The 16408-nt window shown below is 37.9% G+C and overlaps 1 protein-coding gene and 1 long non-coding RNA gene across 4 annotated transcripts; one reads left to right on the top strand and one right to left on the bottom strand.

Moving 5' to 3' along the window:
* The first annotated feature begins 3338 nt into the window (after positions 1 to 3338).
* LOC122887154 (very-long-chain (3R)-3-hydroxyacyl-CoA dehydratase-like) lies at positions 3339 to 15828 on the top strand. Its single transcript, XM_044220143.1, has 11 exons — positions 3339 to 3589; positions 5757 to 5802; positions 6031 to 6104; positions 7386 to 7550; positions 8700 to 8751; positions 8907 to 9017; positions 10585 to 10712; positions 11770 to 11882; positions 11967 to 12073; positions 12215 to 12346; positions 13844 to 15828. The coding sequence occupies exons 1-11, from the start codon at positions 3476 to 3478 to the stop codon at positions 13918 to 13920; spliced, it is 1119 nt and encodes a 372-aa protein (XP_044076078.1). The 5' UTR covers positions 3339 to 3475; the 3' UTR covers positions 13921 to 15828.
* Positions 5279 to 9050, bottom strand: LOC122887225. 3 transcript variants are annotated; one of them, XR_006380508.1, is made up of 4 exons: positions 8912 to 9050; positions 7463 to 7557; positions 5610 to 5771; positions 5279 to 5337 (listed from the first exon to the last, which is right to left on the bottom strand). It is a non-coding gene; the product is annotated as an uncharacterized LOC122887225 (long non-coding RNA). The 3 variants fall into 3 exon arrangements; XR_006380506.1 differs by lacking the exon at positions 5279 to 5337 and having other exon boundaries at positions 5428 to 5771; positions 7339 to 7557; XR_006380499.1 differs by lacking the exon at positions 5279 to 5337 and having other exon boundaries at positions 5428 to 5771.
* Positions 15829 to 16408: the final 580 nt, after the last annotated feature.

Raw genomic sequence — 16408 nt, 5'->3', positions numbered from 1 at the left:
CTAAAATAATTAAAATAACAAGATAGATTTATTGATCATTTCAACACAGGGTTGTATAATGAGATTTTGCCTTGTAGTTCCCTTTATGCCCCTCAAAGAAAATTATATACAGTAGATCAGTGAATAAATAATAAGTCATAGAAATGGAAAAGGGAAAGCAGCAAAACCTCACATTTGAGAAGCTGGAACCATAAAATGGCATCTTTGTATTATAAAATGACTGAATTGAATTAATTTTTATGAATTATCAGAACAGCTGCCAATTAATTTTTTGTCAATCGACTCATCGATTAATCGACTAATCATTTCAGCTGCACTTAAACTGTTGGGTAGTTTCATTTATAGCAAAACATCATATTTTATAAGCTCTTCGTATGTTTTGTGTGTAAAAATCTTAATTTGTAAAGTAGCTAGTAACATAGTACATAGAAGTAGGTGTAAAATAGGTGTACATACAAATATTTCTAAAAAGCAACAATGATCAACAACATACAATTTCTACATACAAGTCAAGTGTTCTGTAGATACAAATACAAATAGTGCAAAGGAATAAATATTGACTGGGTAATGTAATAGATTACTTTACATGAAATAGGTGGTTATGTACAGTATATGCATGTCTATATATACAGCGTGCAGGATTTAACGATGATGATATGTACATGTTAACAGTTCTTAAATCTCTTACGTAGGTAAAAGTCACAATACCTCAATGGAAAATACTCCATTACAAGTAAGCGTCCTCCAAGTATTCAGATCTTTTGGTTTGATGTGGGAGGAACGGGGATGTTAAAGTAATATTAACATTTATTTCCCCTGCTCAAGAATGACAGAGCCCTCAACCCTGGCACAACGCGTTAAGTAAATATTCAACATAGTTATTGCAATGAAAATACATATGAGCCAGTGGATGAAAGGGAGACCTCAGGCCGTTGATAACTTCACCTCTGCCACTTGGCAGCCATGTGTAATTGTTTATAAGTATGTGATTACAAGCAGTGAAATGTCTTAATATCATTTCTTTCTCATCATGATGAACAACAAGTGATTTCTGTTCCCATATTCTGCTTTTCAGTTCTCGTTTTGTTTTGCCAACATAGAGTAAGTTACAAAGGGCATTTGAGCAGTGTTACGTGTGATTCTGCATTAACCTGGATGTTACTGCGAGTTATGGGATGAGTGAAGTGGCTTCCTTTTAATGAAACAGTGACACTGTGTGCAGTTAAAGTATCGCAAAGAAAATGACCACAGGGTATATCTGCTAAAAGGCAGGTCAGATATCACAAGGCAGTCTCTCAACGCCCTCTTGTGGCAGAATCTAGGAGATAACGCAAATATCCTGCTGGTCCTGAGGTCAGATGACAGTTTGTTCCAACATTTATGAATAACATCTGGACCCAAAGACTTGGAATTGCACCCAAGGGGTGTTTGGAGTAATTTTATACTTTTATAAAGTATGCGCTTAGAATGGTTACACCTTTGACTACAGTAAAGTCACTATATCATCATCAGTGAAATCTATGAACAGAAATAATGATCTATACTGTTGTTATTAAATGCGGTCTCATTTCTGTTCACTAAATGCTTGTTCCTGCTGGAAGAGTCCATTTTTGAAGAACAGATTGGGCTCTGGAGAACTGCACCTCATTAACAAAGGCTTGGATTTGCTTTGGGAACGTAGAGGAGATGAGTTGAGGATTAGGATAAAGAGAGGTAAGGTGAAACCAGAGAATAAAATAATTACTTTGCTGCAAATGCAGCCATCCGCCCTTAATGAGCACAGCTGACGTAACCAAGGTTTGCATGATCAATCTTGAGTGAGATGAATACCAATATAGGAAATAAGAAGAAAAAAAAGTGCTACACAAATGATATTTATGATTTTTATTTTTAACTTGATAATTACATGACAGCTTTACCTCTACAAGCATTAAAAAAACAATTGAGAACATTAGATGTGGGGTTGTTTGCTTTGCTGATTGGAGTTAGGTTAGGCTGATATAATGTTAAATTGATATTTGATATACCCCCCAAAAACGTTTGAAATATAATATAAAAAACAAAAGATCACAAAAAAGTACACAAAGTAAATAAACATAATTAAAATGACAAATATTTGTCATTTGGAGTTTTTAGTCCCCCTCCACTAAAACATGTGTTTTGCTTATTGTTACTTAATTTTCACAAAATCCCTCTGCGGAAAGGAGAAAGTTTCTCTGGTTTTGTGACATTACAGCTAGTTTGGAAGCCAACCATGGTCCAATATACATCTTATACTAGTGATGTGGAAACTTGAAGCCTCTAGTGCACATACACTGATAATGTACTTTTCAGTGAAATTAATCTTGTGTTTTCTTTCTTTCATAGATTCTGGATTTCTTCCATGAGGGAGGAGTACATGTAATGTAAGGGTTTTAAGGTCATTTTGCTTTTTTGTGGATAAAAACATATTAGACACAAATTATTATCCCAAGCAGAATATTTTTATATGCAGTGGTTGAGTGTAAGTACATGTACTCAAGTACTTAAGTACAAATTTGGGGTATTTTCTTCTCATTCCACTTTCTACTTCTACTCCACTATATTTCAGATTGAAATATTGTGATTCTTACTTCACTACAGTTATTTGGTAGCCATTTTTCATGCAAAAACATATCATGGTTCCAGCTTCAGAAATGTGAAGATGTGCTGCTTTTCGTTTAATACTTTTAATTATTTGAATGTATTTTTAATAATTTTGAGGTTTGCACTATTGGTTGGACAAAACAAGCATTGTGAAGGTGTCACTTTGGGCTCTGGGTAATAGTGATGGCATTTCTCAGTATTTTCAGACTTTTTACAAATCAAACAATCAATCGATTAATGGAGAAAATAATCAGCAGATTGTTTAGCAGTACATTTTCCTGATCATACTTTCATACTTTTACTTCAGTAACATTTTCAATGCAGGACTTTTACTTGTAACAGAGTATTGTGATGTGGCATTACTACTTTTATTTAAGTAAAGGCTCTGAATACTTCCTCCACCACTGACATACACTGAGAATGGACTTTTCAGTGAAGGAGGAGATATTTTGTGTTAAACTTTCATAGATTCTACTTCTTTTTTTTAATGAAGGAGAAGGAGTGCGTGTAATTTTAAGAGTTTGGCTTTTTAGTGGGGGAAAACACAAATCCGGAACAAATTATTATTCCAAGGGGAATATTTTATATGTCTTAAAACATGTCTGGAGGGGATGTTTAAATAAAAAATATATATATATATTTTGAGGACTTTTATTTTGAAGCGGCCTAACAGCTCTTCAGGATTCTTATTTTGAAATCCGTGAGGGACCTCCTCTTCCCGGAAGTATGCGCCCATCATCTGGTCTGATGTCCAGTCTGTTGTGTGTGTGTATATGTGTGTTGGTGGGGGGTTGGCAGAGTTGCAGATGAGGACTTCGGTTCATTAATTTGAGTAAATTCCCCCATTTTTATGGCATGTAGATATCAAAAAAACACAGTGACAATGCAGACCCTCACTCCTCACGTTTACTGGGCTCAGCGTCACGGAGAGATTTATCTCCGGGTGGAGCTGAGCGACGCCAAGGTAGGACAGTCCACAACATCCATTAACTTGTCCTTTACTGCTCACGTAATGTCTTCAAATACCTCTAAACTTTATTTTCTTAATGCTCTTGCTGTAACGTTAGCTAGCTAATGTTTTTCCCCCCCGTTGTAGCGATAGCGGGATTTAAGCTACAGCGGCTAACAGTTAGCCTAACTGTTAGCTAGCATATAGCACATAGCAAATAAGTGATGGTGTACAGTTATAAGATGGCTAAATTGACCTCTAACGTTTATTTGTGATTTGTGAAATTAATTCATAGTTGTCCCGTATTCAGAAAAATATATGTTTATGTTATTTGCTGCACAAATAACACTATTTAAAGGGCATTGATAACCTTTTTTTCTTTGTCTGTCGTCGTCGTCATATATAACGTTTATTTTAAATGTCCTTAACAAGTTTGCCGTCTAAATTAACACTTCAAAACAATACTGATGATGTCTGAATTAGTGGAGGGTGACAGCTGAAAGTGACAGCTCTAGTTTGACACCCTTAGCAGCACTTCACAGTTATCAACTCGACAACTTGACTTTCAACACTTACACAAATAACGTTACTGATATCGTTATCAGAAGAAAGCATTCAAGCTACCAAGCCCAGCTCTATACACAACCACATTAAGGTGTTAAGGTGCCAATCAAAACCTGTATCAATAATTATTTGAGTTTTGGGGGGGTGGGTTTTGTCTTCACGTCATCACTGACTACTTTAATTTAATTCTGCTGGCTGTGTGTTTGCATTAGTAACATGAAATACAGTGTCTTCACCTCCTCCATCCCTCTGTCCTGCGTCTGTTAGACAAATGTCTTATAAAAGATGCATGGCTTTTAATGGTCGGTCTAGATCTTGTTTAGCCTCTAAGGAGAACGGCTTTAGGATAACTGAAACAGGCATGACAGAAGAACACCTGTCATGCTACACATGTTAGGCCCATTTATATCAATGAGGATTGATTAAATATATAAAATATAAGAAAGTCCTCTCAGTATAATGCAATACAATTCATAAGCACCACATTACAGCCTCTAAAATGCCCATAAAGCGGAATCAACACATCTGTAAAACAGTTTCAACAAAAGCTGAGCATTATAACCTTCAGGAGGGGAGGATTTATTGCAGGGCTCTTGTACTAGACTGCATTACTTTTAGCTAGGTGCACCTACAGTAATAAACAGGATACTGATTTTAAAGGATAAGTCTGGTGATATTCTATATTTTTCCAGACCAGAACCAACAATCAATGTATCCTACTAACAAGTATTGTCTGTATATATAATCTTACTCTTCTGTGCCATAGAGTATTGTTGTCCAAAAACCCGTACACCTTCCTGCTGCTGTAAATACTCACTAGAGCACCAAATGTGTCTTTATCCGCCGCTGAAAATAGTCCCCAACAAATGCACTATTTATTCCTATTTGAGCAAAGACTAAAAACTACAGTGCCCAGCTGTTTCAGGAAATTATTAAGACTTTTTAAGAATAACTAGAGACAGTGGCACTGAAGAAAAGACAAGAGGCAGAGCTGGAGGTAGCAGAGCTTAAGATGCTGAGGTTCTCTTTGGGAGTGACGAGGACGGACAGGATCAGGAATGAGTACATCAGAGGGACAGCTCATGTTAGATGTTTCGGAGATGAAGTCAGAGAGGCCAGATTGAGGTGGTTTGGACATGTTCAAAGGAGAGACTGTGTTGGTAGAAGGATGCTGAGGTTGGAGCTGCCAGGCAGGAGGTCTAGAGGAAGACCCAAGAGGAGATTTATGGATGTAGTGAGAGAGGACATGAAGTTAATTGGTGTGAGTGAAGAGGATGCAGAGGACAGGGTTAGATGGAGGCACATGATTCGCTGTGGCGACCCCTGAAAGGGAACAGCCGAAAGGAAAAGAAGAAGAAACTATTTTTTTTTTTTTTAAAGCTTTACGCCTTCAGTAGGAACCAATGGGCTTGGTGTTGAGTGAAACAGACAGGGTAGGAAAGTATACAACAATTGAGAGACTAACACATACTTGGTTGTAGGATTGTCATGGGATTTGTTGACAATGAGAAAAATATGGAATTTCACGAGACTTGTCCTTTAATTTCCATCTCATAATTTTGTCTATTGTGTGCGTCAGTGTCGGGTTGGTCTTGATGGCTGCCTTTATGTTTTTCAGAATCTCGACATCAGCCTGCAAGAAAACAACACACTTCAGTTCAGAGGTTGGTATTTACATTGGTGCATGTAAGAGCAAAACAATGTGGATAAGAACCATTCAAGAGAAGTTGCTCGGTTGCATAATGACAATTTTGAAATGAAACATTATAAAATATTCCACAAACTTTCACATTATTTATGAGGTCTGTTGTGATGGCAATATCTGTATGAAACACAATGTAAAGCCTGATATTGTTATGATATAAAAATATAATCTTAATATTGCTCCACAGCACAGGGCCATGGAGCTAAAGGAGATAATGAATACGAGTTCAGTTTGGAGTTCCTGGAACCCGTTAGACCTGAGGTATTGATCTTTTATGAATCAATTGTTATATTGAAATGTATTGTTTTTGCGGCATTGTAATACGATATACATTTGAGAAAAAAAAATTGATATTAAAAGCCAGAGCGGAGAAGGGCATTTATTGATTGTATTTATTTTCATACAGTGTCTGGTATTAACTATTTGGTGCACTTGTAGTTGTACTTTCTATTATCTCTTATTGCGTTTTCTTTCAGAGACAAATTTCAGTGGTGTCACTTGGTATGATGGGTGTAAATGTCAGACCCTGCTCAGCCCACACCTTCCAGCATTACTTAAGGATAACTGGAAATAAATATTTAAAACAAAATAATGGCATTTAACTAAAAATGCAATGAAGACCTACCAGATTCTAGACTAGTTTCTAACATATTCTGCCAATACAAAATATAAAATACAAAAAATACAATTTTCTCTTGCTGTTCAGATGAAGAATCCACAGTTTTATCGCAACTGGAATACATGAATGAGTGCATGATAATGCATCATGGCACTGATTGAACGAGTGTACCAGCTAGAAATCACTGTCGTCAAGTCAAAGTGAACGCTGATTAAAATACACCACGTCCGGGATATTCAGTCACATTATTATCAGTGAATTTATTTCTGAGACAAAGAGCTGCAGCTTTTTATTCCATACCTCAACTAAAATGCATTTAGATGCTGTTTGTCTTATTTTGGGGATTGGCAGAGTGACTTAAGATAAGCCCTGTGATGTCTGGTGATGTGCATTAGTTATACATGTCACACGTGTCCTTTAACCATCCAAGGTTATTGACCATCTGTAGCGGATAAAATGTGTTCAAACAAGAGCTTCTCACATTATTTAATTGCGTTATTTGGTTTTCAGTTAAAGCTAGGGTAGGTGATGTATTTCAGAAGCATTGTTAGTTATATTTGTTGAAATTCTCTTTACATCCCGACAGCAATCAATAAATCAAATGCTCTGGGGAAAAAGTGAAAAAAATCTGCTATCTGTGGCTGTCACAGGCCTGTAATAAGCCCAGCCAGTCTTTCCATTGGGGCCAGAATGAAATGATTGGCTGGCCTACCTGCCTGCCTACCTGCGTGCAGTCTGCCTGTGCACTCATTGCGCATGAAAATGTGTTTTGGGGGAGTTGATTTGGAGGGAGGCCTGAAGGGAGGGGTTGGGATTTCTTCGATTAGATACTTTCAAAATCTAATCTCTCTTGCTAGTGTCTCCAACGTTACCTACCCTAGCTTTAAGAAACCTTTTATAATTTTTTAATATTGTGTATTCAGATCAACCATAAGTCCACCCAGCGTCAGGTGGACATCAAGATCAAGAAGCAGGAGGAGCGCTGGTGGGACCGGCTGACCCTGCAGGAAAAGAAGCCTCTGTTTTTGGCTCCCGACTTCGACCGCTGGCTGGACGAGTCCGACGCCGAGATGGAGCTTCAGGCAAAGGTAGGAACTTGAAAAACAAACATAAAAAGAGAGTAAAATGTTGTCTACCATGGAAAAGCCTTTTGACTGCTAACGCAAACCTGGCATGAGTCTGTTGTGAAGGCAAATTAGTACAGAATGTAGTCTTTGTAAGTGCAAACAGGTTTTATGGGATTATTATATTCTCAGTTTGGATAGAAAAAAACAAAGGCCTGGTTGAAGCTTTTTTTAGCCTCAGCTTCTCCTCATGCTTAGCCTTGCAAAGCCAGCCCACAAAACTTTGCATCACTCTTTGTGGTCTGGCCAAGCTCAGTGCAAGACAGATCTCTTCTTCACAGGGATGTTAATGCTAAACATGACTCGACAAAGCCACCTCCCACTGGGCTGTCACAGTTTTAAAACTGGAAAAAACATAGCAACAATTACGAGAATGCTACGCAAGTTTTCCTAAATGATCCAATAATGCAGGATGACCACCGCCTAAATCTTTGCTAAGGTGCTGGAAGCATCAATGAGTCCAAAACTGATAAATCTCTTCTATTAGTTTTGGCCTAAATGATCCAATAAAATCTGTTTTGGATCAAACACAGGTGAGAAGAGCAACATTTATGTGTTTCAGAGTCAAGGAGTCGCGTCATCATCTGATCCACTCCTCGTATTTCTCTGATTGGTTCGGCCTGTAGCTGGTGGACTCAGCTGGTTCTCAGTGGGTGTTTTTCTAGCAACAACTGAGCTTACAGCATTTACCAAGGCTGCTGCTTGCTTTGATTACTTCAGCCAATCTTTTCTCTGTTTTTGGTTCTTAATTGTTTTTAATTTTTAATTCTTGCTTCTTGATTAAAGACCAAAATATTCCCAGTCTTTTCAGAAACTACAAACCTATTGTTTTGATTATTTTGCTTCACTGTAGATGCTTTCATATTCTTAAATTTCCCTGCATGGGATCAATAAAGTATCTTATTGTGCTTTTCTATTTCAAGTTAGCAGTCATTCATACACTATAAATATCAGTAAAACTTATTCTGACTTATCAGATTAGTCAGTCAACTTATCTCATAGTTCATATTCACCATATTAAAACAGCAGTGAAGACAGCAGTAAATATAAAAAACTATGTAGAACATGTTTAGTCATTGCAAAGTGAGATGCTGATGGTGTGATTTCTTTCAGGAGGAGGAGAAGATAAACAGGATAAGTGTGGAGTCAAGAGTTCGTAAAGACCGTAAGTCAGACTGATCTCTTTACCCGCAAACATAAAAACTCACAGAAATGTTTCTAACTGGAGCTAATGCTGTCACAGACATTTACTATCCTATAGGAGGAGCTTTAGCAACATTAGCATCAGTTCATTTTAGTTATTTTCTTCTGTTTCCTCAGCCTACCTCGGGCTGAAGAAAGGCTACTTGTTTATGTACAACCTGGTGCAGTTCCTGGGATTCTCCTGGATCTTTGTCAACATGACCGTTCGACTCTTCATTCTTGGTCAAGGTTTGTACGACAAGTTAGTCCCCCCTGCCTCTCCAAGTGTTCCTCTAAATACACAGTATCTGCATTATTTAGCTTCTGCAGTTTCCTACTGACAGTGGTTTGGTCTTGAACATGCCAACAACTCCAACAGATTCTTCTGCCAAAACCAAAGTGTCAGCAGTGAGGTAAACCTGTGAGGTAAAGAACTGGACCTTTGGACTCACAGTGCAGTCGATTGTTTACATGTAAATTATTAGATTCTGCACCACATTTTTGTGTGTGCTGGAGCTGTAAAAAGGAAAAAAAATGTGTTTGCATAACATTCAAAGAGATAAATTTAAAGATAAACATTTAAATGATAAATCCAGTTTATTACAGCTTCAGTCTTACTTTCGTAGTTCTGGCCAGCCATGCTAGCATTGTACTCACCAAGTTAATTGCTGAGATCTGGGAACACATCAACATGCCCACAGCTAAGTCCGAAGAGGCAAGAAACATGACAGTCAAACAGGTTTTAAACAAACCACCAGTTTAGACGGATTATCCAAACCACTTTAGTATGAGGTAAAAGTAAAGTGAGCTCACCTGAAATGCCAGTAATAATCCCTGATTGCACAGGAAAACTACAGTACGTATGGTAGGTCAAAGTTGAAGCAGAGGTCTGTAAACTGTGATGTTTACTGATGTTTACAACGGACAGTTTGGGTAATAATTTTACTGATCACATTTGTTCGCTCTTCCATATACGTTTGGCTAACCTGCGGGTTTGTTTACAACCTGTCTGACTGCTATGACATGTCTGATCATAATTGAGAGAACAGATGGCCAAAACTATAAAGATGAGATCCACAATACGTTCTCATTTTGAACTATTTCTTCAAAGGACGATCAGTGTGGTTTTGAGTGTTTTAGTCTTGCAGACAAATTGTGTATACTTAACATTACTGCCAACCATTTTCAAAAACATACCGAACGTTTTAGGACTAATTTCCTACCTTCCAGGCAGCTACTATTTTCATTTCATTTTAGTATGCCATAAAAATCTGCTTGCAGAGACAGAAACCTTCTTGAGATATGATGGTAATCCATCACAGTTTATATTTAGTCACTTTATTGTCAGTTACATTGTTCTTGTGCTTTGTTCAGTACATCACACAAATCTAGCTAAAAGTGAAAACAAAGACACTCAACGAGTAAAAGCAGAATTGGCAGACTGCAGAGGGATGGACTAAATAAAGATAAAAACAGGAATAAAACATTTGTCCTTCTCAATAGCTTTTGAATTTTATGGACTAAATAATTAATTACTAGACGACAGTTTTGGGCGAGTGTTTATGGAACACAAAAACAGAAAAGAGACACGATTAGCACCACTGAGCAGTAAAATAAAACAGGAGGTCCAGAAAACACTGAGAGAGAGGCCTATGTTTTTGTTTGTGAGGAGCTATTCACAGATGAGCTCATTTGAATAGAAACAGGAACACAACTACACAGCAGGGATTTGTTTTGCAAATGATGAGGATTATGGATAGTGGCTCATGCAATGTGCTGTTTAATTATGTCTGTTTGTTTCTCTCGTCCTCCACAGATTCGTTCTATGATACCTTCCACACCACGGCTGACATGATGTATTTCTGTCAGATGATGGCCGTGCTCGAGGTCATTAATCCCTTGTTGGGTCTGGTTAAGACTGGATTTTTTCCTGCTATGATACAGGTAATACAGGGGAGACTTCACTTCACTTCACTTCACTTCTAATTTTATTGTGATTTCAACCCTGAAGACGAAAACTCCAGCAACACCTAAACATTGAGGTCATCAAAACGTAGTACATTTATTGTAAATAGTTATAAGTATGAAATAAATAATCATATATACAGTATAATTAACACAGCAGCCAATGGAGTATTCACACATATACTATATGGCCAAAAGTATGTGGACACTCAAACATTACACCCGTATGTGATAGTTAAACATCTCATTCCAAAATGATGGGCGTTAATCTGTTGTTAAAACAGCCTCCACTGGATAACAGTGCACATTTTCAGACTGTTGCACTCAGTTATAAACATGACAAGTGGCAGAAATAGTTATCTGACAAATGAAAAAAAGCGACCTTTAGAGAGAAGTTCAAACGCTGCTTCGCTGTTCGACCATCCGACAAGCAGTTCTGATGGAGTATACTGACGCCTCAAAGGTGTTGGATGTGGTTGAGAAAACATAAGCAGCCCAAGCTGACCAATTCTTCACCAGTTTTACACATCAAAGTCTGTTTACAGGTCTTGGGGAGTTCTAATACATGTGTGAAAAAAAGTTGCATAAAGCCTTTTGTGGCTCCAGAGGGAGCTGTGTGAAGTCTGATAAATTGCAGACCGGTTTTGACAAGGAAGAAGAAGATCTCTTGTTCTGCTGTATCGATTTTGAGTCTGACAATGTTATAGGAGTGCAATGCTAAATCAGTGGAGTATAAATCAGCTTTACTGTTGCTTATTGTAGGTGACTCCATATTTGATCCACAGTAAAGGTAGGAACATCAGGGGGGAGGTACCCTAGCTGGGGAAGGGGAGATCTTTTTTCCAAAGGTTGCCTCTCAAGTGTGGTATATTATAGAAATAGTTTTGAAAAGTGCTGTAAAATCAGAATAAATGGAAGAAAAAAAATCTTCCTCTACCAATCTCTCAACTGAACTTCAAAATCGAGCAGTTGTGTGCGATTCCTCACAGTGTAGTTAATCTGAGATCTCTTTATATTCTGCTCTGTGATGTTGCAGGTGGCAGGCAGGAACGTCATTCTGTTCGTTATCTTCGGCTGTCTGGAAGAGATGCAGAACAAGTCTGTTGTCTTCTTTGTGTTCTACCTGTGGAGCACCATCGAGATCTTCAGGTCAGCTCTGATCGCCTTCCTCCCCTTTCTGGTGAACATGTGTTGTTGCCTGCTGTAACATCAGCTCTTCCTTCTCCACATCAGGTACCCTTACTACATGCTGGCCTGCATCAGCACAGAGTGGAAGCTGCTAACGTGGCTGAGATACAGCCTCTGGATCCCTCTGTATCCGCTGGGGGTTGTGGCTGAAGGTTAGTGACTCCTTAGTGGCTAGTTTTTATGTTTACTGAGAAAATGGTGGCATAAACAAAAGTTGGGGGGCAGTCATGTCAAGTTTAAGCGTTACACATGTTGCTAGTTGCTGCTGACAGTGTGTCGTTCTGTGTTTCCAGCGGTGGCTGTGATCCAGTCCCTGCCGATCTTTGATGAGACGCGTCTGTTCAGCTTCCCCCTCCCTGCGGTGCTGGGACACTCTTTAAGCTTCTCCTACACTCTGCAGCTCTACCTGGTCCTCATGTTCCTGGGTGAGACATCCACTAACAAACTCCTGTCCTCTCTGACTCACCCTGTATGTCTCTGGGGGAATAAAAGCCAACTAAAACTAACATTACACCAACAGGCCTTGGTCATTTTTTGTTACCCTCAGGCTGCTGGCAGGCCTGTTTTCCTCTTGTCTAACTTTCAGTGGGATTGAGGATGAATTTAGTTCATAAATCTGTCTACTAAAAACCGACAAGGTTAGTTAACATTACTGGCAGAGACACAACGCTACTAAATAACAGTAATGAAAGATGCTGCTTATTAGTGCAACAGGATATGTTTTATATTAAAAATAGTTATTTGTTCATCTGTCCTAATAAATGTTGTGTAGGTTGTTTTATGAAAGAATAAGATTTAAAAATTAATAATTCGTCGTCTTTGACATTATTTTTTTTCATTCCTTGATGAAAATAGTAAATACATTTTGTCATAGTTTTAGTTTTCACAGGTTTGTATTTATTTCAGAATTTTGTCATGGTAGTTATCAAATATTTTTGTCATTGTTTTTATTGTCTGAATTCACACTGCACCAGAGTAACATTACCTAAGGATGTCCGTTGATTCGGATTAATTGTGAAGGTTAACTGGGACTTTATGCCCATGGGAATCTGCCGTGCCTGTTGTATGTTACAATTCCACAGCAGATAATCTTACATATTTTGGTGAAAACAAGAGGTCCCTCAATATTAATAATAATAATTCTGTTAGACGTCTTGATGCATTTTTGTGTGACGTCTATCCTCACTTTGTTCTAAAACATTTTGTTATTGAGTGAAATCTACTGAGGAAGTTTTTGGCCACATATTTGACACACACACTTAAAGACCAATAAGACTTATTTACTACAAATTCCATATACTTTATTTCTTTACACCATAAAACTCAACTTGCTGAGGCTGAAAACGTTTGCTTGCCTTTGCTGCTTTCTTGTATTAGTTACTGTCATTGGTAATCTTGTTTTAGGTGCGCACTTAAAAAATAAAAGGAGATATGACGTTCACTGTGATGGATTACCAAACCCAAGCAAGCTCAGCATCTTTGCACATTGATTTTCATAGTGTAATGAAGTGAATAGAAGGCAATGGCTGCCTGGAATGAAAATCACATACAGAAAATCTAAAATGCTGATAAGCTTTACAAAACGGGCAGTTATCTAAAGTACATGTGTTTTTTAGTAAATGCACTATAACAAGGATATGCTGCTTAGGTTTTAGTTTGTCAGATTAACAGAGTTAACAAATAGTAAAATCTGTGATTTTGTTGGATTTTCATTATCCGGTGCAAACACGTCTCTGGAAATGCAGCGCGTGTGGAGGCATTAATGAAGTACTTGAGGTATCCTTAGAGTAATGCTGTACAAACAGGGGTTTTCATGTGTTTGTTAGTCTGACAAAGTCTGAGTTTATGCAGCCACCCGCTGAGACAAACATGACAACTGGTCTATCAACGTAATACTGACAGAGGTTCCCTCTCCTCCCCAGGACTCTTCATCAATTTCCGACACCTGTACAAGCAGAGGAGGAGGCGATACCGCTCGAGGAAAAGGAAAGTCCACTAACTGATCAGAACCTTTATTTCGCACACACCCTCTGAACTGCCCTCCACTTAAAGATAAAGCAGCTGTTTTCTTTTCCTCTGATTGCCTTCCTACACACACACACACACACACACACACACACACACACACACACACACACACACACACACACACACACACACACACACGCGCGCACTGACCTGATGTTGGAGTACTGGTAACTTTATTCCTCCACTGGGTGAACTGGTGACCTTGTCCAGACCAAATCCTGTAAATCCTACTGTACCAGCTCGACAACTCACTGTTGAACGGACATCGCCTGAAAACACTGTACACGTTGATCCAGTGCTTTACTACTGTGAGTTTGAGTTGTTACCATGTTTATTCTCCTTCAAATGTCCATATTTATTAAGCTCTCTGTCCGCGTCTGCAGTCACTGTCTAAGGTTTTGTTATTTCTGATTACTTCTGTTGAAATAACAGAAATATTTTGTCTATTTTCATGTTGAGGATACGAGAGAAGCGTTTCCTTTATGAACATATGGGAGTAATTTGTTTTAGGGTTGGAAATAAAACAGTTACATGTAGTTTAGGAAATCAGTTTCTGTGTACAAACACTGCAATAGATCCGCCTTTTTCCGCTTTATATCTTTCACATTATGAAATTATGGTCCTTGTTGGTTCAAAGATAATGTTACCTCAAAACGGCTCTTCAAAACGTGTTTTAATGGCGCTTTATTGTCTTTTAACCATTAATTAGAAATCATGTATTTATCTATACATTATTAACCTTTATATTTCCGTTATATTGTTGTTGAGTATAAATGCAATTACAAGCCAATACAGTTTTGATACTCTCTGATGTGGTGTGTTCAAGGATGCTTCACTATCTGGGAATTTAGGAATTTTCTGCATTATATTAAATGCGATAAATTCATATGATCATCTCCCTGATGTCCATGTTTGCTTGTTTTCTTGTGGGTTTTATTGTCTGACAACACAGCTTGTCAGACATCTTGTAAACAAAAAGTTTTTTGTCAGAAGACTGAATTCTCGAACGTCTGAACGTACTTCAACGCACCATGAGAGTTTGACAATTGTTCCTGCTTGCAATTGCATGAAGTCAGAGCAATCTCAAGCAACTTTCAAGTCTCTGCAAGTTGATTTTGAACTTGTAGATTCTTGGAAAATCAGTCAGCGGTGATGTGAAGTTTACACAAGCTGAAGTTGATAAGCTAAAAGACCACTTTTATGGTTCTTGAATAGTCAAAGAAATTATTTCAGATGCCTTTGCATGAAAACTTGTTACTCAAGATAATCCACAGATTTGTTGTGAGCAGTTTCATGTAGGAACTATTTTCTTTCTACCGATAGTTCCTACATGAAACTGCTCACAACAAATCTGTGGATTATCTTGAGTAACCGAGTCATGATTTCTGGAAAGAGACATTGCTGTTGAGTTTTTCAAATATATTTTTTTGGCGCTTTGAGCACCACAAGCCGAGTGAAGAAGGGCAGCGATACATTGTCCACGCGATGCAAATATATCTCAATTCTTTCACTCCCTTTCAACTTTGACCTGTGAAACAGCGCTGCAAGTTGAGCAGGAGGTGGGGTTCTCATCATTTTTTCCACTGACTGTACTTGAGTTCTTTGTTTTCTTTTGTCCTTTTCTATCTGTTCACCTTTGAGCCTTTTCTTTATTTGTTTTATATTTATGTTTACTGAAGTTGTTGCTTTTAATTAGTTTGTTTCAGATAGATTTTTCTAAGGGTGTCTTTTGGGACGGATGTGTTGTGGGCATACAGCTTGATTTAGAACAATCTATTGCATTTCAAAAGTCCTTAGGCAGACAAATTTAGACTAATGCTGCGTTACATTGTAAGTCACAATTATGGTTTCCTGACAAAAATAAACATCAGCGATCCTATTTTGGAGGTGGGCTGTTTTTTTTTTTCTCGGCTCCCAGTTCCTGTGGTGATGTCAAAAATTAGGGTTTTTGGGTATTTTAGATACTTTACAGTAGAGGTGGGGCCTTCAAACGTGGGGGTAGGAGAGGGGTACGACATGCAACAAAAGTCCCTGGACAGGATCAAACTAGGGACGTTGCAGTTATTTGAAATGCGTCTTAACCACTGGGCCACCAGGACGCTTCAATACATATTACTTTTACAAGATTGTATGCTGTTGATTCTGAGCAGTGGTGGAGGAAGTATTCAGATCTTTTACTTAAGTAAAAGTAGCAATACTATAATGTAAAAATACTCTGTTACAAGTAAAAGTCCTGCTTTCAAAATCTTACTTAAGTAAAAGTACAAAAGTATTAGCATAAAAATAAAGTAAAAGTACTAATTTTGCAGAATGACCCATCATATATATTAATCATATATATCACTGGATTATATTAGTGATGCATAAATGTGTACATCACTTTAGTGTTGCAGCTGGTAAAATGGAGCTTAATTTTTATATATATATATTCCAAGGTTTGAACAGTAGGAATGAGTACA

This window comes from Siniperca chuatsi, linkage group LG1 (genome assembly GCF_020085105.1).
Source record: "Siniperca chuatsi isolate FFG_IHB_CAS linkage group LG1, ASM2008510v1, whole genome shotgun sequence".
Lineage (NCBI taxonomy): Eukaryota > Metazoa > Chordata > Actinopteri > Centrarchiformes > Sinipercidae > Siniperca > Siniperca chuatsi.
The sequence above is the reverse complement of the archived record's forward strand: the minus strand, read 5'-3'. Positions and strand labels throughout refer to the sequence as shown.